The sequence below is a fragment of the Cuculus canorus genome, chromosome 7 (assembly GCF_017976375.1).
Source record: "Cuculus canorus isolate bCucCan1 chromosome 7, bCucCan1.pri, whole genome shotgun sequence".
NCBI classification, from domain to species: Eukaryota; Metazoa; Chordata; class Aves; order Cuculiformes; family Cuculidae; genus Cuculus; species Cuculus canorus.
The window spans coordinates 35,487,743-35,512,621 of NC_071407.1; the positions used below are offsets into that span (position 1 = coordinate 35,487,743).

At 48.7% G+C, this 24,879-nt stretch overlaps 2 protein-coding genes across 6 annotated transcripts in view; both read right to left on the reverse strand.

Moving 5' to 3' along the window:
* Window positions 1-753: 753 nt before the first annotated feature.
* DNAJB12 (DnaJ heat shock protein family (Hsp40) member B12) lies at window positions 754-20,628 on the reverse strand. Of its 3 annotated transcripts, none has more exons than XM_054072193.1 (9): window positions 20,350-20,628; window positions 16,286-16,460; window positions 14,698-14,843; window positions 11,569-11,754; window positions 9,534-9,613; window positions 8,282-8,391; window positions 5,329-5,501; window positions 4,228-4,386; window positions 754-2,886 (listed from the first exon to the last, which is right to left on the reverse strand). In XM_054072193.1, exons 1-8 carry the CDS (start codon window positions 20,480-20,482, stop codon window positions 4,265-4,267), a joined length of 1,125 nt encoding a protein of 374 aa, XP_053928168.1. In that variant the 5' UTR covers window positions 20,483-20,628; the 3' UTR covers window positions 754-2,886; window positions 4,228-4,264. The 3 variants fall into 3 exon arrangements, with proteins under 3 accessions (XP_053928168.1, XP_053928167.1, XP_053928166.1); XM_054072192.1 differs by having other exon boundaries at window positions 756-2,886; window positions 4,241-4,386; XM_054072191.1 differs by having other exon boundaries at window positions 770-2,886; window positions 4,235-4,386.
* Window positions 20,629-22,112: 1,484 nt separating this feature from the next.
* The window catches only part of MICU1 (mitochondrial calcium uptake 1), a 110,949-nt gene continuing 108,182 nt past the window's right edge, over window positions 22,113-24,879 (reverse strand). The window contains exon 13 of one of the 3 annotated variants that reach the window (XM_054072178.1): window positions 22,113-23,055. In XM_054072178.1, the coding sequence (XP_053928153.1) occupies window positions 22,895-23,055 (161 nt within the window). In that variant the 3' untranslated portion in view covers window positions 22,113-22,894. The remainder of the gene's footprint in view (window positions 23,056-24,879) is intronic. The other 2 variants (XM_054072179.1, XM_054072180.1) reach the window with 2 other exon arrangements.

A 24,879-nucleotide genomic window follows, 5' to 3' on the forward strand; every position in this document is an offset into this window, starting at 1 on the left:
GGGATGGGACAGCCCCTGTGCCGGGGGTGCCCTGCAGAACGCTCTGTGCAGGTTCATGTGGCCCTGGAACACCCTGTGGTTACAGCCCTGTCACAAGGGATGGCAGATGAAGCTTCACTTCTATTTACAGCCAAATGGCCTTTCTGTGACAAACGCGGGGGGGGTTGGGGCGTGTGGATGTCAAGGTCCCTGGGGTTTGACAGCTTTCTGGAAGGTGCCAGGCGCTTCCAGCGAGGCTGTATTGAGCTTCTCCAGGCAGAGGGGTATTTTGGACTCTGGGAGGAGTGGAGCAGGGTCTGTGCTGGTGGCACCTGGGGGGTTTTTCCGGTGGCTGTATTGGTCCATGCTGGAACCTCCCAGCCAGCGTGGGCATTGCGAGAGGCCAGGGCTGACTCACCGCCACTGCTGGGAACGGGCACCTGGAGGAAATGGAAGTGACGTCCCTGGCCTCTGCGAGGAAAAAAGGGAAAAGGGGGAACCCCCCGCAACCCTCCAGCCCTTTAATGGCTGGGGCTGGGGAGGAGGGCAGCCTGTGGGAAAAGCCCTTTGCTGCCCTGGGGAGTGGGGATGTTGGAAAAAGAGCCCCACTGGGGAGTACAGACCACACGTCTGACCCTGAGGATTTCAGGCCGGCAGCTGGTAGCTCGCAAGCTGCTGCCACCATGGGGAAAGGCATCCAAGCCAGCACTTCCACCCTGGACAGACAGCCCAACCTCCCTGTCCACACAGAAACCCATTCACACGGCACCTTAAAATGCCAGGACGATGTTCTGGGATGAGGATACAGCATCTCCAAAAAAAAGATCTCGGCCAGAGGATGCGGGTGGCTTCCATGAGCTTCATTCACCAAATGCCTGTGCAGATGTGAGGGTGGTGTGAAACTGGAGCTGCCCAGGGTGAGGACCTGCAGGACACCAACACAGCTGGAGCCTTCACCTTATAAACATTTATTTATAGATGTACAATTATAGAATTGATCCTAAACCGAGAGATAAAGCCTCCGTGAGCATCTGCTAGGATCTAGGCCTTCTCGCTCGCCATTACACGTGGGCATCTACTTCAAAAAGAGTAATTAAAAGGTTTCGTCGGGCAGGCTCTGGGCAAGGAACGCTGCTCTGCGACACTCGGCACCTCCCGCAAATGGGATTTTTGTTTAACCCCCTCCCTGTGATTTCTTCAGGCCACCTGGCCTGCGTCTCTAACTAAGAGCTATTTCCAAACGCCGTACTTCCACCCAACCCTTCCGAAGGTGGAGAAATCATTCAAAAAAAAGGAAAGAAAAATAAAAATCTTAAAATCAGGTCCGAGTCATGGTGGCTGTGGGATAAGAAGTCTTGCAGCTAACAGGAGGGCTGGTATTTTGCCACATAAATAGCTGAAGACAGAGCACATGTATTCCTAAGGACAAAAGATCTAAACCACCTTTCCCCTCAGCCCCTGCCAGCCCACCTGCTGCTGTGCTTTTGATCCGTTCCCCTGCATGTGGCAGAGGATGGCTCTCACTGGAAATGTCTTTAGAAAAGAATGAACTGCGGAGTACCAAAACAAAATCCCAATAATCCAGTTTATTCCAGGCAAGGGAGCTCCGCCTCTGCTGGCTTTGCTTTGAAGCGATGGCTCCTACCTCGAGTGCCTGCCTATTGGTCCTGCCTGCCGGCGATGGAGTGAGGGATGTGCTGCAGAGCTCAGGTAGGATCCAAGGAGAGAGCAGGAGCACCTCCTATATACCCCAGCATAACTTCTTTCAACAGAAGCAAGAGAAAGCTCTGTTTCTGGTGAATGAGCAGTATTTTAGAGGTCTCCTGTAGGAAACCTTAGAGACAGGGTGTCAAGGCCACAGCCATGCTGCAAATGGCAGTGCTGGGGGGGCGAGGAACCCCAAGTGCCAGACACATAAAGAAAACCCCAACAGAGGGAGAGGGCTGCTGGGAAGCTCTCTTTACAGAACGAATGCTGTGTGCTGATTACGAGGCAAAATTAAAGCAGAGTCTGCAAAAAAAAAGAAGTTACGTGCACAAATCAACCCAACGACTGATGAGCAAAAACCATCCAGGACAATCCTTCCCGTCACGGAGCGCGACACTGGGCTCAGCTGACCCACTGTGGCTTCTGCCAGCGCTGCAAAACCACAGTTCCAGGTGGTTTCCCCCAGTTTCTTTCTTGCCCCCTATGGATTTGGAATTACTTTTATTACAACCCAAAAGGCAGGTATTGACTTCCCAAGCCACAGAACGCTGCAGGCCTCCAGAAAGCAGAATAACAGTAACGGCAAAGTGATTCCTGTTTTAGTGTGTCAGGCAGGAAAGTGCTGCAGAGCGAGACTCCTCCGGATGAGACTTCCCGCTTCCCTGCTTACCAAACTGGGCAGAACACAAAATAATTTAATCATCCAATCCCTGCATAGTTTAAAAGTACAACATATATACAGCTATAAATTAATTCTAAATAGATTATATTTTCCTCTCTTTTTTTTTTTTTTCCTAAAGTTTTCTTTTATCACCAAATTGTCAAATTTCTCTCTCCGTCGGCAGTGACCAGCGCAGTCACAAAGGGTCTCCTTTTGCTTCCTGGCTTCTGCCGTTAGTTTGTATTATTTTACACTCTACGTGTTTATTCTCAGGGTTGTGGGATCCCAGGAGCAATGAGACTGTCGCACACGAGCGGTGTCGGAAGGGAAGGAGGAGGAGGGGTAGCTCAAGTTCCTGTCCTGATCGCTGCCCGAGATGCAAGTCGAACAGCGGAGACAGGCAGGGAGAAGGAACAGGGCAGTTGTGCGTTGCTAATTCTCCAATTCCATTTTTAAGATAAGGTTTGATTCTTTTAAATACCAAGTCTGTCTCCTCGGCTCAGTGCACTTCACCGAAAGTCCTCAGGCGTTTCAAGAGTCTGGGAACAGAAGCGGGAGCAGTGTCAGTCTGTGGACAACCACACGTCCCTGTCCCTCTCCCTTCCTTCCCCTCCCCACTTCAGGCAGCAGCTTTTCCAGTTGCGCTTTCAAGGCTCTTTGCCGAAGAGCAGCTCTTTTCAGACCATGGGGATGGAGAGCGAATTAAAGAAAAGCAGATAAGTAATTCCAGTCTACCATGAAAGACGAGGCGCAGTTATCAAAACAAGAGAGCGGGCGTATCAAGATAAGAACGGTTCCAAAAACAGGACACACCCCAAAAAAGGCTGAACACAACCCAGAAGATTTGCTTTAAGGGCCAAACTTTCAGACACACTCCTTTTGCCAAGGAAAATAAAACCCAAGCAAAAACCTTTCCTGCTAAACCTCCTCACTCAACACTACAAACCAAGCAGCTCGATCTCCAGTGTCCCCACGACGGCTTTGCAAGCCTAAATGGTGTCTGTACACCTAACACTTGACGTGAGCTTCACCTCTGATTTATTTCCTACAGAACCCCTGTTTTCAAATAATTCTGTGGGTAGGAAGGACCTGTACGTTTTACAGCCAGCCCAGCAGCACCTGGTAGGTCAAATCAGCCCAGATAATTAAGCAGAAAAAGTACTCCAAGCTCCATGCCAATATTTTCATTATTTTCATGCAGTTCTCCCGTGATCCAGCACACTTGCTCTCGCACCTGCTATATGGGTTCGCCTTAACTCAAGCTCGCCAACCCCCAAGTCTTCCAGACAACCCTGAGCTGGTTTTACTCTGATTCCCAGTTTAACCCAGTAAGTTACTTCCACAGCCTGCTGTGAACTCTGGCCATTTGCTTTGTTTTCCTTGAGCATCATGGGAAGGCAACAGGGGGGCAAGGAGCATCTCTTTGGTAGGAGTCCCTTCCCCGTCACCATATTTCTTCAAGTGCCAGAGAAGACCAGCTTTTTCAGAAAAACAGACAATAAAAGCAACCAGAAAACAGCTCATTAAAACGTGGTTGCTGGCTGCCACAGCCGGTAAAAATCTTCCAACCAGCTAAGGCCGCAGTACTGAAGGCACAGTTGACAAGACTTCAGCTGAGTCGCCAACTGGGGCTTCCGCTTTGTTCCTACAGACCCAACACTGACAGCACCAGAGAAAACAGGGAGCCTGGGAAGAGCCCAGGGTGCCAACATACAAACAAAACAAAATCAATTTCCTGATTAACGAGCGGACATTAACAGAGAGGAGTGCTTCCCCTCACTACGTGTGTGCATCTGGAGGAGACTCATGAAGGCCTGTGCTTCAAACACGGATTTAAGTACATAAGAGGAGCACTGCTGTGCCCAGGGAAGCATCACCACCTCGTACCCAGACCTCTGCTGAGTGGGCAGGCGGTGACTATCCATGCAGAGAGGCTTGAACGTCTGACAGTCTGCTACAGCTGGGAGTGCCCATCTTCTGTGCTCGCTGGTACAGATCCGTGTCTCCAAAGTAGCGTGCTCGGTACAACAAGCCTTCCTCTGCAAAGGGAAAAGCCCAGCGTTAGGGATGAAATGTGGAAGGAGATCCATCTGCCAGGTCATGTCCCACCACAGACTGCCTGGAGCAGGAGGCACCTCAAGCTCTTCATGGCATAGGATGAGACTGAGGAAATGCTCCATGCCCTTTAGGACAGGATGGGTGTAACATCTGCTGACAGCTCATCTGTCCCAGGGAAACCCCTAGGAACCTGACGGGGCCTGCCGAGGAGGCAGCCTACATGATGGTTAACCCAGCAGCACAGGGACGGAGAAACACAGAGGCTCAGAGCTCCATGCATCAGCTACATTTGTCACCACTCTGGGCTCTAACAGCTCCTCCTACATTCCAGGTGCTCAAATCCTATCCTGGTCACTGCTCCAAGTGCTAGGAACGGGCAGGCAGGGAAGTCAGGTCATCTCTGGAACTTGGCAAGCAGTTTGCTGCCCTCGCTGCCTGGCTTGACGGCCAGAACATCTCTCACGTTGTCCCTCCAAAACCCCATGTGCCTTCAGCAGCTCACACGGCAATGTCAGCGCTGCCACTGCAGACCTCGCAGGGACATAGGACACCATGGGCAGCAGGCTTTAGACACAGTCCTACAACTGAAATATTAAACAGAGCTATCGGGAGGGGGCGGGGGGCCTCCCGCAACCTTCCCTCTCCAATGGAAATCGGAGATATCCTATTGACATGGCAGGCAAACCCCGGGGCACAACTCCTGTCTGACCAGTTCTACAGCAGCATTAAAAAACAAAACAAAACCCCCCACGTATTGGATTTGTCATGAAGTCACAGATAGAAAACAAATCCCCTATAAACAGGAAATGTGCTCGCACCGTGTTAAAGTGTAACTTCAGCATAACTCAGTCCCAGTAAAAGACCTTTCCAAAACCAACCTCAGGCAGCAGCTAAGACCCTCTGCTCCTGACCCAACTACTCACTCTGCTGCTTTTCCTTCCAACAGTTATTTCGAAGGTTTGCAATATAGTCGTCCTCCACGCTCCTTTCAACACTTTTCAGGTTTGTGCCTGTGTATTCATCTGCAAAGTTCTCGGATACGTAGTAGACAACTTTCAAGTGCTCTGTCACTCTCCTGTGTATGTGACCCACAGACCTAGGTCAAGGAACAGAGGAAGAACAATGTCGGACACGCTTCAAAAGCAAAGGAAGAAGCTCCCAGCCATTTACCGTGTACAACATGATACCAAACGCTGAAAACATGCATCAGTCTGGTGCATCCACAGACTTCAAGGTTTGGAAAGGATAAGCATTTCTGGTGGAAATGAAACGCCAACACAGGGAGAGAAATTCTGCCAGGCCTGTAGCTAGGTGGGCAGAGCTCTGAATACAGACTTAACTCTGAGGCAGATTGCCCAACACCTAAACCCACTTAAAATAGAGTGTTTGCTAGAATTTTCAGCACTAATTAGATCTCCCTGCAATTTCCTTGCTGACAAAGCCATCACCTGGTTTTGTTGGTGAGCCCCAAGGATGGTTACAAAGCTGGAGCCTGGTGCTTATGTGGTGCAGGGTGAGAGCAGCCACTGCAGCAGAGAAGCACGGCAGCGCTGCAGCAGAGGCTGTCGCAGCGCCCCGCTCAGCAAGGCTGCCCATTGGTTGAACCCAGTGCCTTCTACTAAAGTACCCGCTAACCCCAAGAGCGTCAGCTTCCTCCACCGCGTCACATGCTGCAATAAGCACAGTTGCTGCAAGCATAAAATTAGACCTGCTATGCACTAGAACCCACAGTGACCAGGACAGAAAGCACTTTCTAGAAGGAAAACTCTTCTGACCCTACGTCATGGATTTGCATTTCAGACAGAACCCTGTGCTTGTTATCCCAGCACTCCAGCACAGCTAGAGATATTCACTAAAGGTGTGTTTGCAAGCTGTAACACAGCACCTGTGCCCAAACACTGGACTCATCAGGAACTGCTCCAACTGGAGACGTGCCCAAAGTTTCCCATTATAAATACCAGCTGGCTGCTGCATTAAAAGCAAGCCCAATTCTCAATCTAGGTATAAACATTAACTCATCCAGCTTGCCCTTCAGTCTGTTATCAGGGTTTACAGGAGTGATTCAAAGACTCCTGCACGTTTCGTCAAGGTCCAGCACTCAGGGAGGAGCGGTGCATAACCGAGTAGGCTGAATACGATCAAAAAGTCCTCTTGGCGTTTTGCAAGATAAAGGCTAACACATCTCCAGCAGTGCCTGCTGGCCAAGATGCAGTCCAGGAGAAGGTCAGCTCACCTCTTTACCCATCAAGAGAGCCCTAAGCTCATATTCCTCCTCTGTATAAAGATAAACTACGAAGGCTACAAAGTGTGCCCTCAAAGGAGGGCTATTAAAGCTCACAGAGCCTCAGCAGAATGCTTAAGTCTAAAGCATAAATATAAGGACAGGATCTGGTGCAAGAAACCTGACACTTGAAGTCAGAGGTGTAATTAAGTCAGGCAAACTTGATGAGGCGTTATTGAAGAACAGGGTGGCACAGGCAGGCCCACAACTAGACAGGTCTTTTGGCAGAAGAGGTTTACAAAGACAATAGTGAGTGACAAATGATTCTCTAGGACTCTGCCTTTCTTAGTGACAGCTTCACTATCAAGAAATGGCATTCAAATCTGAGTTCACCGAGTTCAGTGCAGCGAGCTCCAGCCTTCTGCCGAGCACAGCATTTCCCTTTCCCTAAAGCAGCAACAGTGTCCCAGCTGCCTGCAGAGGCGAGCGAGCAGCACCGCCTGCCGGCACCGCATGCCTTTTGCTCCCGAGGTAATTGCACTTGAAGCCCCTCGGTCACTCAGGAAGCGCTGGAAGACTGTGCAACAGCGCATCTGCTGCTCTTGTCCAGATCCAAAGGTGGACATGGGTCTGCTGGCTGCTGGCCGAGCAGGCAGAGACGGGGACAGCACAGGGAATAGGAACTGAGCAGCAGACACACACCAGGGGCTTACGAGTGGATTTCCTCTGACAGCTGACACAGCTGGAATCAAATCCCTGCCCATTTAAAAAGCTGCACTGGCTCCACTGAATGTCTTCTTGCCCCACACACCCCCTCTTCACCAGTATAAAACAAACTGGTATACATAAATAATGCTTAATTTTAAACTTCTAATATCAACTGCAGATATCACATCTCTTCAGCCTCTCAGAATAACTCTCCTCTCTAAACACACCTACGGAACTTCCACTGCAAATACATTAACTTCTTGTCAAGAATGATGCAAGCAGGCAGAAATCAGGCCTGTTTTGCCATTCTTTGTTGGCACTGCAAAGTGAGTAAGAATACAGACTCATTTTGTTTGTCAGCCAAGTGAGTATGTCCGGGCATTTCCACATGATCTAGCACGGAACAGCTTCACTTTCGTCTGGCAAGGTCGGAGTTCAAAAGCAGGGGATTTCTCTGGGAATGTCTTTTACTCTACAGGAGGGTCTTTTATTCCTTCTTCTCTTCCTCGATTGCTTTGTGCTAGGCATAAACTAAGGCTTTCATGAAGAACAGATCTGGCTTTTGTTTTTCATGCCTCAATTGAACTTGAACTCTACATCTCAATTCATTCTACATATAGGATCTCAGTGCTGGGCTACAGCCTCTCGAAGTCACTGTGGCCGTCCCTTTCCAGGAGGGACCTATGCTGTGGGCACAGGCTGCAGAAGGTTCTTGTCAAACAACATCCTCCCCTTGGCAAGTGAGCACCCTCCACCCTTCCCCACACCTTCCGTCTCAAAGACCTGTTTGAAAATCTTCATTGATCTGTGAGACATCTGGCAGGAGGAGCAACAGAGCGATGAGATAAAGCAAAAAAAACCCCAAAGCACCTAGACCCCTACCCGGCCAGGCCACCCTGCCCTCCGGAACCCACCCCTCCCCAGTTGGATAAGTAACCAGTACTAACGGCCTCTGGCTCAAACTGTAGGGTGGGCTGGAGACCATCATCTGGCTTAGAGCAGACACAATGATCAGGATCAGGATAGGCATCAACTGGACAAACAGACCAAGGCCACCCTGAAGGAACAGAAACACACAGTGGAGCGCCACCCATACGCTTGTAAGCAAGGAACCCACAGCACCGCTCTCCCTCCCAGCTCCCACACAACCTCGATTCTCCTGCTTTCCACATGCATTTGGCTTAGGAGGCACCACAAAATAACTGGGAGAACCCAGCAGCCCAATTTCCCTCCAGAAAGGGCAGAGTGACAGTGGATCCAAACCCACTGCCTCTTCTCTGGATGTGACAAAGGGCAGAGGGGACTGCCAGGTGGAACCTTGTGAGTGAATTTGAAGCCCCCCGACCATGTTTTGTTTTTCTAGAGCATATGTGGTTTCTGTCCTGCTTGTGCTAGTACGCAGAACTGGTTTTATGGAAAGCCTTCTCCCCTCTTCAGTGTTACATGAAACTATTTCCCCCTCTAGCTCGCCTCCTGTGCCCCCGCCAGTTCCAGCAGAGTACACTTTCCACTTTAAGCTTGAGAAAAAATATTTGGGAATTTCTGTTTGTTTGTTTAAAAAATGATACTCGTCTATCCCCAGAGAAGAGTAATCTTAAAACATAGCTCCAGTCTCCTAAACAGCAAGTCTCTCATTCTCACTTCTCTAGACCAGAAGGTTTGGAGTCTTGGAGATAAACCATTTTCTGTGATGGGAAAACATAAAACCAGCTCATACTATGAAGTGTTTTCCTTGGTTAATTAAGCATCACAGATTAGAAACGCTCCACCTTCAATACTGGAATTAAAGAGAGAATGAGTTTGTGTTGGGAGGAGCCACAAGTATCCATATGATCTAAAAACTGGATTTGCCTCTTGAAATGATAGATTTAAATCAGAAAGGACATGCTTACTCTGTGGTGCAGGTAGGTACACTCTACTGGTGCAATCTGATTTCAAGGTGGTACTGTTTCAAGACACAGCAGCATTTTCCCCATGTTTTCCCCAGCTATAAGGGTCCCAGGAGAACAACCACCAGCAAATTAAACCACAACTCGGTGTAAATTCTGAAAGCAGCCTATTTCCCACAACTCCAGATTTCTGTTCAGGGGGGTGGAGACAAGCAGGTCTGTTTCACAAGACAGTGCCACCAACTAGCTTGCAATTCACACGTTGGAAAAACCTTTAGACTCCCAGCCCCCCACCTTGCTTTCCACTTACGTCACCCTGATGCTCTCGTCTGTCCTGCCTCTGATGGTAGGTGTATCGCATCCTGCCATTGCTGTACACGTGAACATTACCTATAGGCCAGAGAAAACTGTTACTCAAAAGTCAGAGCACGTAAGACTGTGATGGCTGGATAGGAAGGAAACACAGAAGGTGGCAAACTTCCAAGTTAGCCTCACCAATGAACACATAACAGAAAAAAAAAGTAGACTGGGTGCCAAAAACCAACAGCAAATTCAGAAATTTTAACTCAGACCATTGTCAGACTGGGCCTGATCTGCTTCTCTGGCTTGGGCCACGCTCAGCCAAGGTATAAGGACATAGCGATTGTAAAGGAATCCATGCTGTGCTCACACTTGGATCCCGTCTGCTGCTACCACCACTTTCAGTTTGGCCTGTGTCACGTAGGCAGCAGCATGCCAGCCAGCTCACAGTGTATCTGCCCGGCTGGGCTGCATCCAGGCTGGAGCTGGGATCAGTCAGTGACACAGTGATCTGACAGCCTTGGGATGTTCTGAGATCGCTGTGGATGTGCCAGTGATGCACAAGGTGCATGCCCATGATTTTGGTCAGCCAGTCCCTGACTGAAGCCACTCCATTGTGCTGTCTTGACAGAGATGGCTGCAGCCTTAGGGCGAAGCAGACGTGAGATGCCACAGCAGACTGACGGAAGACTTCATGCCAAAAAATTCTATTTATCACTGTAAGCCAGCATTTACAAAATGGGCGATGTAAGCTGCAGCGGAAAAAAGTATTCCTAAGGTGTACTGTCTGAAGGTGAACTAGTGGTGGGAACAGAGATCCATCTCCAGGATTTTGTAGGATCATATGAAAATTCAGGTTGAAAGTGACCTCAGGAGGTCATCCAGGCCAACCTGCTGCAAAAAGCAGGGTAGAGGGAGTGTCTTGTACAGGCCTCCTCACTTCTAATCAGATTTATGTTAGATGAAAAACTATTCAAAAAGAAAAAGCAGTGATTTTGGTAGTTTTTCCATGCTAAAAATAGAGCTCTTTCGTGACTTGCGTTCAATGTCAAAACTACAGCCGAAAAGGGAGACCGGTTTAGAAAGTGGTTGTGAATTCTCTTGGGACAGCGAGGAAAGGAAAAAAGATCAAGCTAAAATAGCAACCCCCTGTTTTTGTCCAAGGAGCTTCACCTCTGACAGGCAGACCATGAATGCTGCAAAGACCTCAAGATGCCTTTGCAAGGACTTGACGTTAGTGTGTCAATTCTTACATACCAGATGGGAAAGACCTATCAGAGCAAATCTTCTCAACTGAAAAAAACGATTTGTTTTTCCAAGGTAGGGAAAGGTCAAATAGCCACTGCCTCTACTGCCAGCCAAATATGACTGGAGAAAATACACTTCTTAAATGCCCTTATCCTTGTATTAAATCTGTGTCTTCTTGACACAGAAGCCATCAAGTGAAGGAATAGCCACTCTGTTCTTTCCTGCCACCCATACCACGATCAGCACTGCAGGAAGACAGAACACACTTATCAACTCAAAAGGTTTGGGTTATGCTCTAGAAATAACATTTTGCTCTTTTTTTACAGGACACAGCTGAAAGAAGGAAGTGGACAGTGATCTTGGAGAAACTGCTTCAGCTGTGTGGCAGAGCAGATACAGATCAAGAACAAGGCCCAGGCATTACCACAGTTTGTTCTGATGAGGAGAATAACCTCTAGGACCAGCAGGCAGAAAAGCCTTCTTCAAAATAGGATTATTTTTACAACTAGTCTTAAAACTAGTAATGTTTTGTTCTAACATTCAACCCAACCTAGTAAGAGCTAATGTTACCAGCATGTGAACAAATACCTGGAGTTAGGAAGAAGTCCAGGATGCTCAGTCCTCCACATACCTGTCTGAACAACTAACAAAACTCTAGGTGTTCAGGTCACGCGTGAAGGAAAACACTCTATCACCAAACTCAGCAATCCTTGCATAGCCAAACAAATCACTACTGCACCGTTGCTCTGTCAAAAGGATTGGGTCCCATTCAAGAGATTAAGGTTTAACATGCTTACTAGAAGGAAAACCACCACCAAAAAACATGTTGAAGAGGTCTTCAGGGGAGATGTCTGCCTCAAACCCGCGGTGGAAGTCTGAGTGACTGTGTCCATGCCGAGCAGGGTTGAGTTTCTCATCTCCAAACTGGTCATATTGCTTCCTCTTCTCTGGGTTGCTCAAGACTGCGTAGGCATTACCAATGGCTGAAATATTGACAATAAGGAAGCAATTAGCTTCTTTCTTCTGCAGATAATATGCTTAGCCCTGCAAAGTGGTAGGACTTGCCTTTCTCATTACACAAATTAAATGCACAGCTACCCACGTCCCCTCAATAGGCTACTTCAGCAGTGCAGCACTAGTACCTGGCACGCTTCTCTGGCAATCACAGATGGAAAGAAACCACACTACGCTCAATGAAAAAGACCTTAATTAATTCAAATGAAGAAGTTATGATAAGCCTGGTATGAATTCGGTATATATCTCTAGAGAAACTCTATCAGTGAATGCAACAATAGACTGCAGAGGAAATACTGGTAGTAGAGCAGCTACACGTTTCAATTTAACTAAACTTGTTATTTCTTTTGAAGAACTAATGCCCAAAACCTTCAGCCATAAGCAACTGTATAGGAAAATTTCAGGCGATAAATTTGAGTGGCATCAAGGGAATTCAATGTCATTGCCTAAAACCAGAACTGCCAAGAATTTAAATATGGGCTAGATCGCTGAAAGAGACTTTCAAACCTCCCATAAAAGCTGGCAAGGAAACGCTGGCTAGAAGTTGGGTCTGTCAGCTCTGAATTTCAAAATTCCCAGATGCCAGTAGTAATGTGCATAATTACGACTGTTAACCAGTGCCTGTGACGGTGGAAATGTACTGAAACTAAACTGCTGCCAGTTCCCCAGGTTGCTCTCTTTCCAACCTCAGCACATTTAAGCTTTTCTACCAGAAGGTCTGCCTGCCACTCTCCGACTTCTGTACTTCGCTCTCAACATGTCCCAGTTTACCACCTCTCCTCTGTCCAACCCACCCAAGAGCCTCCCAACGTGACTGCAGAGCCTGTCCTCTCTTCCTCCTCTGTCGCAAAGAGGCAAAAATGTTTATGGCGGGAGTTGCCTAGTGTATAAAAGGCAGGGGTAGTATCATAGAATCACAGAATGGTTTGAGTTGGAAGAGACCTTAAAGATCACCTAATTCCAACCCCCCTGCCATGGGCAGGGACACTTCTGACTAGATCAGGCTGCTCAAGGCCCCATTCAACCTGGTCTTGAACACTGCCAGGGATGAGGCATCTGCGACTTCCCTGGGCAACTTGCGACTCCACAAAAAGTGATAGAGACGGGAGCTAAACGGCCTTTGGAGGAGATTAACTCCCAGATTCAACATTTTCCCAGTAGTGAGATTGAGGTGTGTTTTTTTCTTGGACCAGAGATTTGAGGGGTGGAGGATGTAATATCAACACACTTGTTCTCCTTCTTGGTTATAATTTAGGCACATAGAGCAAACATTTCTACCACCAGGCAAGGACGCCTGATGACAAGCACTGACTCTCTACATATTAGTGTGTTCAGTCAGACCATTAAGCAATAAAAATAGAGTGGCTCAGGGTTTTGTTCTCTGTCTTTCTGCTGATGAAGGCCAACAAACACCTCATTCCGAATCAGGATTTTAGCTCAAAGTATCCAAGTTCAACTCTTTTTCCCACATCAGCCAAAGGCAGTGACGCCAATCTGCTACAAGAGAAAATGCAGTCAGTTGCAACTATGGACTGAAGCAAGCTCTCAGGACAAGATGCAACGCTTTATCATCTGTCACCGGGAAGACAAATGTCAAGACTTCAGCTAACATATCAACGTAAGAAAAAACCCTAACTAAACTAAAATCCTCATAGCAGTGCAGCTTCCCCTTCACTCTCTGGAGCCAAACAGCTGGACTTCAGTGAACCCTGCAAACCAGGAGCTCAGTGTGGGGGCTGAAGGATGGGAGAGCCAACAAGGCAAGGTTTGGAGGAGATAACCTGAGAGCAGACAGCTCTGCAGCGGAGGATAAAGGGCACCTTGCTTAACGTATGACTTCTGGCACGTAACTCTTGTCAAAGCCTTTGGCAAACATTATTCAAGATTACAGGTGAGGAAACCTGCCTTTCGCCACTTAGCAAGGATCGAAGGACAAACTATCGAACAGCAGCTTACTACACATGCAGTCTAGATAGAAGTCTGCAGATCCTTGGTCTTTAATCTGGGCCCCATCTAAAACAGGCTCTCTAAGTAGCTGAGGGTCAGCTCACTATTTGCTCACAGCAACACACTTATCAGTTATAGATTTAAGTCTTAAAAGACTTGAATAAACCTTACATAAGACTTTTACTGCTGAATTTATATCTACTAGAAGCTTACCCGAATACCGTATTGACCCCCTCACACCAGCCTAGCCTTGCTCCCTGCTCCAGTAGAAGTCTCATGCTGTTCACTCCCAATGTAGCCAGAATTGGACTATGCTATTTAAATGGCTTAACACTGCGAAACAATGCTGCACAAATGGCATCAAGAGTTCTGTGTTTAGCTCAATGACAATAATCAAACCTCCACAGCCTGCAAGGGACAATGGGACTATATGTTCTAAGCAATAGCATTTCTCTCGGAAAATTACTCCAGTTTTAAGTTATCTTAGTACCCAGGAAACATCCTCCTGTGTTCACAGAGCGCCCCTGAGAAGTGGGCTCTTTGCAGCAGAACTGAATCTCCTAGTGATCTTCTTTAGTTCTGGCTGGGCTCAGTGGTACAACTGGTGCAGTTCTGCCCTAGAGATATTCACTTGGGATTTCTATCCGCTAACTCCACTTGCAGCCTTTCACACTGTTGAGGTGTTGAGTGCTTGCTCAGAAACCTGAAGGCCTACTGGCTCCCTGAGATGATCACTGAGTGGAAAAGTCTGAATATCAGTTCTGAAGAACATGAGTTTCTGGCCATTAGGCCTGCCCAGCAATATTTCTCTCAAAGGCTGCCTCTGGTGAGAAGAAGAGACACAACTTTACCAAGAGCTTTATTTCACTCTACCTGACTTCAGTGGTTACGAGTCCTTGCTAGCCCAAGTCTACACCACTGCCTGACAGCTGAGGGCAAACCCCAAAGCTGGAAATACTCTTTACCTTTAAATGCCTCTGTTGCCCCTGGTGCGTGGTTCTTATCTGGGTGAAACTTCAGTGCAAGTTTCCGGTAAGCCTTTTTCAGGTCCTCATCAGAAGCTTCTCTATTTACTCCCAGAATTTCATAGTAATCTTTGCATTGCTTTACCCTGCCAGCAGAGAGGGGAAAAAACACGGACATTTAGTTTTAGCTGCGAAAACACTCTGCATTGAGTATGTCAACTCTGCAACATCTCACGTACGGCATTTTTGATCAATGTTGTTCAGTGAACTCTGGTTTACCCACTCCTCAGAGGGTGACTCAGTTTCTTTCAGACTCATTCCCACTGTGCCGGCATTACCAGCACACCGACACTCTCACAGAACAAGTTGAGCCAGTCAAGGCAGAAGGGCCTCTCCTCAGGCAATGATATCACCTGCTGAAGAATGCGATTGGCAAATAAACTTCAGATTCATCACGGTCACGTTTTGAAGGCTGTTTGGGAGGGATTACTAATGGCAGGCCACGGTCTGAAGCATAGCTGGGCTTCCCCCTGTCCCCCTCCCCAGACCCAGTTAATTCACAGAGCTAAAAATAATATGAGCTGAATTCTAGAGGAAGAAAGAGGGAGCTGCCCAGGCCCGTGTCTGCTGCCCAGTTTGTTCTGGGTACATTCACAGTCCATCAATGGTTTCTCCTTCTCACATGACGTCCATGAGTCAGAAGACAGCAGGCTAGGTTTTGGGAGAAATGGATGACGTAACAAGCATCCCTCTAAGTCCATAAGCCAGAGCATTTCTTGCGCAATTCAGGCCATGCCCATCACCTTACACAGAGTTTACCAAGTGACTGTGCCTGCAGTTCAATCTTTCAACTTCCAGTATTTGCATTTGTATTCCTTTTGGTAGAAAGGAATAAAGAACAGCTTGAAACAGGGTTTGGAAAATAGGTGACTGGACAAACATGTCCTGCAACAGGTATATCATGCTAACAGAGTGTTAGAGTTTAGAGTCCTGGGGTGGATTTCTACTAGATTGGGCAAGAGATCATGAGCAGAACATCAGCAGCAGAGAGGGAGAAGGATGGGCCCTGTCATTTGCTACTACAGCAAAGCTTAGAGCAGGAGGGCTGCCCACCACAAGCTATGAGCCATGACTTCCACCTACAGGATCTTGGGAAGATGTTGAATTTTTCACGCTATTACTGAACAACCCTAAAGCAAAATTAATGTGAAGACCATGCGATGAATGCATCCAAAATGCCTCTCTGGATGTCAGCCTGGAGAAGACCTACATGTCCACCGTTCTAGCCCTTGTACATGCCTTTGGGGAAAACATTTCACCCCTCAGAGACCCAACCCAGCTGCCTCCCAGGACTGCTGTAGCTATGAATCCTCCTACATACCTTTGTAAACATCTAGCGAATTAAAATCCACTCGATATGGTTCAAAGCTGACCATATCTCCTTGCATGACACAGAATGTGAGTTGTGGTCCAACTTCACCTACTCTTTCTGTCTTCCTCGTGTTCCACCACCACATTTTTTAAACAGGCTGGTATTGCATCATAAACTCAAACTGTGAGTTGAAGGCATGGAGAGCTGTACACATACCTCTTCACTGCATCCACCTGGTCCTGAGTGTAGCCCTTGGGAGCCTCTCCACCAGCCTCTCCATTGGCCGATTGGAAGTTTCCGCTCATTTTCTTGAACTGGTGGTTTGTGGACTCCCTGGATTGGGACTGGCCATTGGCCGAGTGTTCTTTCTTGTTGAGTGATTCAAGCAGAGCTGAAATGAAAGAAACATGAAAAGAAAAAAAAAAAGAGACTGCCGAGCTCAACTTGCCTTTCCCAGTCTCCCACAGAGAAACCCCTCTTCATCTCTGCCACCGCTCCAAGACTTTCACCCTTCGCCAGAAAGGCCCTCACCATTTCACCCACCCTTTGCACTTCTGCTGCTCCTTGCCCAGATGTGAGGGCTACTACTGAAGATATTGCCTGCTACTCCCAACGCACGCAACCTCCACCAAAATCCTAGGCCCACCCAACCGGACAGCCCGGGAGCCACAGCGGATCACCAAAGCAGCGGATCATCAAAGTGGCAGATGACCAAAGCAGCATATTCTGGTCCTCTCCTTTTTTTCCCCACATCTCTCTTTAATAGCAAAGCATTTCTATGTTTGTTCTCTAACATGTAATAAAGCATATTCTTTTTCTCCTGCCTTTAAGAGTCTACTGTGCTGAGTAAATTACCATATCTTTCAAGAATGCAGAAAATCACACTGTGGGACATCAGTGTGGGACAGCACCTTTTTCAAGGACAGAGCGCTGCAACACTTATTGCTGGCAGCAAGGTAGTAACACATGAGTCAGAGGGGTGCTTTGTTCTCCTGCACTGTCTTACCTACGTATTCAATGATTGTAGAAGAAGCTGCGAAACCCACCTCCTCTCTCAATTATTGAATAAGAACTGCGTAAATTTAGTTCCTCTCTTCCTAGGCGGGGTGCATGTGCGTACTGGGTGAACGGCTGCAGACTGTCACTGCCTCCTTGCAAGGCTCACCGTCCTCTGTCCTTTTCAGCCAAGGGGACACACACGTTCAGGCCTGGCCTAACCGCCCAGGTGACAACGCTGTGAAACCAAGTGAGACTTCTCCAAGCACAGAAGTATCTTTCTATCGTGCTTTACCCTGGCAGCTGGATAGCATCATCTTCCTAAACTACTTTTGTCCTTTTTTAACCAAAGAGTAGACTGACATCTTCATGCCTGTAGTTTCTGAAGTTTATATATTGCATCCCCATTAAAAAGAGCAGCCCGACACAACAACAATTAAAACCAGATGTTATTTACAAAGGCATCAGTAACCTCACAAGCTTGCAGTCCTTTACCCGAGCCTAGAACCGAGAAAGATGTTTCATCTCCCCCTGTGGATTGCACATTACAGACCTTGCACCATGGGGGTATCACATACTTTATGCAAATGCAAACAATGCTTGCAGACCAAGAGATGAGCCAAGATATCCTATCTGCCCTGCAGAGCTTGTAGGGGGCAAGAAAAAACCGCCTTGGTAATCCAACAGCCCATATAGGCAATTGTTACAGGACGAAGGACAAAAATGACATCAAGCTAACGAGCAGTAACTCATGGGATGAGCTTTCGAGCTTACAGACTTTATGGATTTCAGCTTTCTGAAAAATAAATCTTCCCTCGCTCATACTTACACCATGAGAGTGTTCACAAATTTATAGCCTTTACTTTTTCTCCTTCCAAACCTGGAGCAAACCGTCAGGCACTTTTAAGCCTCATCTCGCGGGGCTGTCCCACCACCAACCTCACTCTTGCTGTTTTAGGCTCAGTTCCCTACAGCTTGCCAGGAGACTTTTGGTAGTCTTGTTCCCAAAGCCAACCACATAAGTCCATGTATGGCCACAGCCCAGTCCTGTTTTGCTCTACAGCCCCAGTCCTATTGCTTCTGCATCCCAAAGCTACGCTGGTCCCTGTGCGCTCAAAGCACAGCAAAAATTGATAAACTACTGAAGCAGAGCCCGTGGGATTAGTTTTCAGTTCTGCCAACTCCACTCCCCACCAAGCATGTTCTATGGATCACTCTTCCTTGCTTATTAGCCAACATTTACCCAGTTTCTTTTAATTTTTCCAAAACTCTGGCCTAGAGGTGACCAACGGGACTTTGTCTATACCAGCGTGCCTGGCTGCGTTTACACAGAAGATTTTTGCTGAAATCCCCTTGCAGAACACTTTACTGATCCTGTGAGGACATCTGTAGGGCCCAGCCAGGGTCAGAGTCTGAACCGACGGCTGTGCAAGGTCCACGACGCTGATCGTTGCCAAACCCAACATAACTCATGGGAAAGAGCAGAGCTTTCCGAAGGCACACAAACTACGCAAAGGTGCAATGATTGTGGTGTAACTGCGGGATTGCTGGCAACATTTCCCAACTGCAGACCCAAAGAGCGCGGACCAGCGACCCACAGGACATCACGTAAAGGGTCCTTGGATGGCAGCTCAGATGTGAAACTTGCACCGCCACCTTGGCTGGGTCTCGTCACAAATCAGCACACATTAACCTGCCCCACTGACCCTTCTCCTCTGCTTTCCTCCTCTGTTCTCCCATTCTCTTACAGTGCACATCCCACCTTTTATCCTGGGTGTCCCAGGCCACAGGATCAGAGCAAAACGTGAGTGCTTTACACTGCAAACTGGTGCTTGCTGTCACCCAGATCTGCTTTTCCGGTGAAGAAAAGCCCTAGCAGAGCTCCTCAGGAAGGGCAGTCCTTGTCAGGATAGGTGTCTCTGAGTTCTATGCCATGCTTTTTCCTCCAAAAGTCACTTTTCTTATGCAGCAATTTCACAAAAGTAGAAACTTGGAATGGGAAGAAAAACCACAGCATTCACACAGCAGGCTAATATCGTGTTTGAGGGAACGGGAAGAGGCACTGTACAACCAAAGAGAGGATTACAGGAAGCCTTGCTTTCTCCACAGGGGGGACAGCCTTCAAAAGGCAGTCTAAGAACCAAAATTCAGATAAGGACTGTAAAAGAGGCGGGAAAAGAAGTCCCTTGCATAAATTTCTGCAGAGAAATAATTGTGTTTGGTTCCTTTTGCAAACTACTTTCTCAGTTGCTTTCATAACGCGTTAATTACCTACACCACAGAGCTTCCAGGAATTGAGATCGTTCCTCAAAACCCCTGAAACCGGCAGGAAGTCTCCAAGAAAGAAGGTTATTTTTTTACGCATGCTGACGTGAATTACAGTAGCTGTGCTGTGGTAATCAATGCAATGTGAGAAACCAGAAGCAACGTTTGCTGAGTGGAAGAGGCAGGGAAGACACACTGGAGCCCGTGAGCTCACACAAGCTCTGCCTGCCTGCCCCTAAACTGCCTGAAACTGCTGCCCGAGGTGCCCCATGAGGGCATTCTGCTGCACGGCTGTGCCTTTGTGGGAGGCACAGCGCTGCCGGACAGCCCAAGAGCCTGGAGAGTGGAGGGAAGGAGAGGGGATGAAGAGAGGATGGGAGAGGAAAGGGGAAGAGAGCAGAGGGAGTGGAGAGGGGAATGGAGGAGAGGACAATGGGAGGAAGAAAGGAAGAAGAGAGAGGAGATGAGGAGGAGGGAGAGGGAAGAGAAGGGGAAATGAGAAAGAGGAAGAAGAGAGAGAACAGGAAAAGAGGGAGAGGTGAGGAGAGAGACGGGAGAAAGAGGCAGACGAAAGGAAAGGGAAAGGGGGGGAGAGGGGAGGAGGGAAGAAGAGGAGAGGGAAGGAGAGGAAAGGGGAGAAGATGGAATGAAGAAGAGAGGGGAGGAGAGAGGGAGGGAAAGGGGAGGAAGAGGTGAGGGAAAAACGAGGAAGTAGAGAAATGAGGAGAGAAGTGAAGGGGAAGAGGAGAGAAAGGGAGAGAAGAGAGTGAAGGGGAGAAGGGAGATAAAGTGAGAGGAAGGGAGAAGGGAGAAGAGAAAGGGGAAGGGGAGGAAGAGGGAGAGGGGAAATGAGAAGGAAGGGAGGAAAAGACAGAGACCAGGGGGAGCGGGGAGGAAGAGGGCAGAGGACAGGGGGGCGGAGGAGGACGAGGCGAGGCGGTGTCTCCCGGCGCAGGCGCGGTGCGGGGTCCCGGCCGGCGCAGGCCCCGCTCCCCCCCCGCCCGCCCCGGCGCTCTCACCGCGGGCCCGCGCCGACGGGTACAAGCGCTGCGCCTTCTCCAGGAAGCGGCGGGCCCTGTCGGTCTGCCCGGCCTCGGCGGCGGCCTGCGCGATGCCCAGGCACCGCTCCGCCTCGTCCCGGTTCGACTCCATGGCGGCGGCGGCGGCGGCGGGCGGGGCGCGCGCGCAGCGTCACCGGCCCCGCCCCGGGACAGCGCCGCGGGTTCGGCCCGGGCTGCGGCGGAGCCTCCCGCGGGCCGCGGGGAACCTGGGTGCCAAGCGACCTCGGAGAGCATCGAGAGCGACCGTTCTGCCGGAGCGGGCCCAGAGGAGGCCGCAAGGATGATGGGAGGGCTGGAGCGGGTCCCGTGCGAGGCCAGGCGGGGAGCTGCGGCTGTTGAGCCGGGAGAGGAGAAGGCTCTGAGGAGACCTTCCAGTACCGGACGGGGCTCCAGGAAAGCTGCGGAAGGACTGTTTACGAGGGCATGTAGTGATAGGGCGAGAGGGAATGGGTACAAACTGGAGAGGGACAGATTTAGACTGGACATTAGGAGGAATTTCTTCACCATGAGGGTGGTGAGGCCCTGTCCCAGGTTGCCCAGGGAAGCTGTGGCTGCCCCATCCCTGGAGGTGTTCCAGGCCAGGTTGGATGGGCCTTGGGCAGCCTGAGCCACTGGGATGCCCCCGTCCACGGCAGAGGGGTTGGAAGTGGATGATCTCTTCCAACCCAAAGTATTCTATGATTCTACGATTCCTGTCCACTGCCAATCCCACCCCTAAGCGCTTCATCTCCCCATCTTTTAACTCCCTGCAGGGATGGGGACTCGCCACCTCCCTGGGCAGCTGTTCAGAGCCCAGGAGCCCTCTGAGTGAAGAGATTTTTCCTAAGGACCAATCTGAACCTCCCCTGGCACTACTAACGCTACAACTCTACAGTTGGAGTTGACGATCTCTAAGGTCTTTTCCAAACTAATGATGCTATGATTCTACTTGAGGCCATTGCCTCTTGTGGTGTGCAGTGTCCCTTGGGAGAAGAGAGCACCATCCACCTGGCTTCGGTCTCCTTTCAGGGGGTTGTAGAGAGTGCTAAGGTCTTCCCTCAGGCTGCTTTGGTGTGAGCTAAAGAACCTTGGTTCTGTCAGCAGCTCCTCCTGAAAGCAGTGCTGCAGCAGCCTTGTTGCTCTTGTCTGGAGTCGCTGCAGCCCCTCGAGGGCTTTGTTGTCGTGAGGGACCAAAAAGTGAAGAGAGGGTTTGAGGTGCAAATCTTTCAGAGTGTTTTTCCAGACGCTGTTCACATCTTGTGTTCAGTATGATCTGTGCTGAACAGATGGCTCTTTTCCTGTGATCACCTCTGCAGTCTTCCCTGTCTCAAATGCAAGGTCAGGCAGAACCCAAAGCTCCAAATTAGCAAGAGTTTTGACTGTTGTGAACTCCATAACAACATTAAAATTAGTCCTTGGGAAGTAACGGAATATACATAACATTTCTAGGAAAATTTATACATATGCATGTAAGTGGGAAATACATTCTGTCCGCAGCTCTTGTCTTGTTTCATGATTGATAGAAATCACTTCCTCACGTTGCCCAGACCTGAAAAGGGATGCTTGAAAACTCCAAAACAAGTCTTAGAGAGTATTAGCCCAGCAGAAGAATACTCGCAGGTGGTTTGTGCCCTCAGAGAGAGCCAGGAGCCGTGGCTGCCCTGGCAGCGAGCAGTGCAATCACCCAGGGGCCACCCCACAGTGGAGCACTGGCAGTCAGCACTGAGTCCCTGGCTTCATCTTTCCGGCTCTAGAAAGGCACCACGGTGTTTGTTCCCTTTCCAAAATGCCCCACTTCCCATGGCTGACCTTAAGGCAAGACCTGACACCATCCAAAGAGACGAGCCTTGAGCCATGTTGGGAGCAACATCTTTGCATGATACTTTACAGCACTCCGCAAATAACACCTTTCAGCCTACTCCCGTTACAGAACGGCAATTCCCAAGAGAGGGCACTCCATATAAAATTAGAGACCTTCTACAAGGCAGGACTCCACTGCCTTGAACTGCTCCTACAGCAGCAGCAGCCCCTGGGCTCTGTGGGCACTCCTGTCCCCTCCACCCCACGACAGTCCTGGAGAGCACAGAGCAATTTGCTGGCCAAAAGCTGGGGTGCTCTCAGCACCTGCCTGTTCCAGTCCCTGCTCCTAGGTCCCATGGTATGATCTATTGAGGAATCCTATGGATTCTTTCTTAGAATGCTCCCAAGAATTAAAATAAACCCCATGCCATGTTGTAATAACATTAAATTAAAGTGATGCAGGTGCAGGTGCACCAGCTTGCTCAATGCCCAGCTCCGCAGGCAGGGTGCATCACAAAGCCAAGGAGGCAGTATGAAAAGTCCTTTCGTTTTTCCTGAGAGAGGAATATTAAAGAGCCAGCGGCAAGCAGAAGCTGCAAATACAACAGGCTTCGATTTCTAACAATGATTTACAAAATTCTCCTGTTATGAACAGTCTGGGCTTGCCCACAGGTAGTGGTGGTGGGGCTGAGTCAGGGAAGCTGGGCACTCCTCCCAGATCCCACTACTGCTTGGGCATGGTGAAGTCCCATGCTGTCTCCTGGGCACATTTCCACATCGCCCGCATGAGTCGTGTGAAGCCCATGTCCTTAGGCTTCTCCAAGCCTCTCATAAGGCGCTGCTTCATTATGGCAACAAACTCCTTGTTGCTCAGCTCGCCGTTCCCTGCAAGAAGCAGAAGAAAAAAATATTAGAAACACTAAAACCCACCAACCTCCTTCCCACATGCAGGAACTTTGAAGGGCTGCAGCCACAAGTGTTATTTCTCGCCGAGACTGAAACCATGCGTGGCTTCAACATACCAAAATGCCCTGCTGAGCAAGGCTCACCAAACCACAGCATCTGAATACCAACCCTAGAGAGGATGCCGTGCCTAGCCAGGCACCACCGCTGCAGGGCCTGCAACACTAGGGCTTGAGCACAGAAAAGCAAATGCAAAGCAAATGCCCGCGCATCCGCAGGAAGCTCTCTGCTTTAAGTCATGTAAGAAATCATAGGAGCACAGGGTAACAGAACAGAAGATTCTTCTTAATGCATTAAAAGGCAAGATTCATTAATCTAATCTAATCTAATGAGGATCCTGAGAATTATGTCAATAAAATTTGTTAGAAGTAAGATTTGATGAATTGGGGCAAATTTTATTCCACAGCTGATTAACTACCAATAAACTACAATTTCTGGGATTTTTATGTAGGGCACTGGTTGATGGCTGGGGACAGCAGGAAGGCATGGCACGACTGACAGCCTGATGCCCACCTGCTGAGGAGCTGACACCTTTTGCCACGATGCTGCACGTATCCTGTTGCCTATTTTGCTCCCCTGCCTTTGGCACAGAGCTGCCAGCACTGATTTTAACTTCTGGGGAGCAGCAGTTTCCCAGATCAAATTAGAGAGAATCTGGCTGATACCACGAACCACATCATATTTCACAAGTGAGTTTCTCCATTTGAGAGCTTTTTTCTTCCCTTGCATCTGAATGCAAATCTGGGAAGCAATATTCCAGCAAACTATCAGGGGGTGAATAAAATGTCCCTCTGGTGCTGCAGGTTTTTGATGCGTGTGTAGTAATGTCTATAAACACCAAAGGAGTGAAAACATAAAAAAAGGAGGTCTGCGCCTTCTTTTCTCCTTGATTCCTTCCTTACAAGGACTCCTCTGCAACTCAGTCTTTCCCCCCAAAGGTTTGCTATCAAAATATTTAGCAGAATCTCTGCAAACAGAGAATATTTGGCTATGCTTCCCGTCACTCTGATCTCCAGCTGGATCATCTCTCGCTTGAGGATCATATCAGAAAGTGGCACTGGAGCACAGAGAAAAATAAAACAAGAGATGCAACCTTAGGTGCAGAACAGCAGGTGGGGCTGAAACCATTTGGGACAAAAAGAAAGAAAATAATTAAAGATTTTTATTTTTTTTATTAATGTTCTTGGTTACCTCAGAAAGTAAACTCTCTACGAATCGCTGCTGCTCAGAGCTGCCAGATCCCAAGGGCTGTGCTGGAAGAACAGGGTGCCCGCAAGGCCTCTGGGTTTTGGCTTGACTCTTTCTGGCAAATGCAGAATTTCGCTACTTTTTAAGTCTGAATTGCTGCCACGGTCCCCTGCTGGCAAAGACTCCACTAGGTCTCATTAAATCAACCCAAAACTGTTTCACTGTGGCAACAAACTATCCTGAAGGCTCACATCCTCTGCACCAGCAAAGCAATGAGCTTCCTAGCAGGACCCAGAGCTGCCATTTATTAATTAAGCTGATATTCATCCAACACTTTGGAGATAACAAAGTGCCAGATAGGCTCGTTTCCAACATTGGAGCAGATAGCTCATTTTGTTAAACAAAGTAGAGTTTTGTGGGGGAGGAAATTAGCAAGACATGTACGCCAAATGCTTGCATCCAGTGTATTAAGATGAACATCCTGGAAGCTGGGTACCATCAGATACCCTTCCTAGAAGGGCAGGAACATCAGTACAGATCAACGGCCAAAGAGCAGAT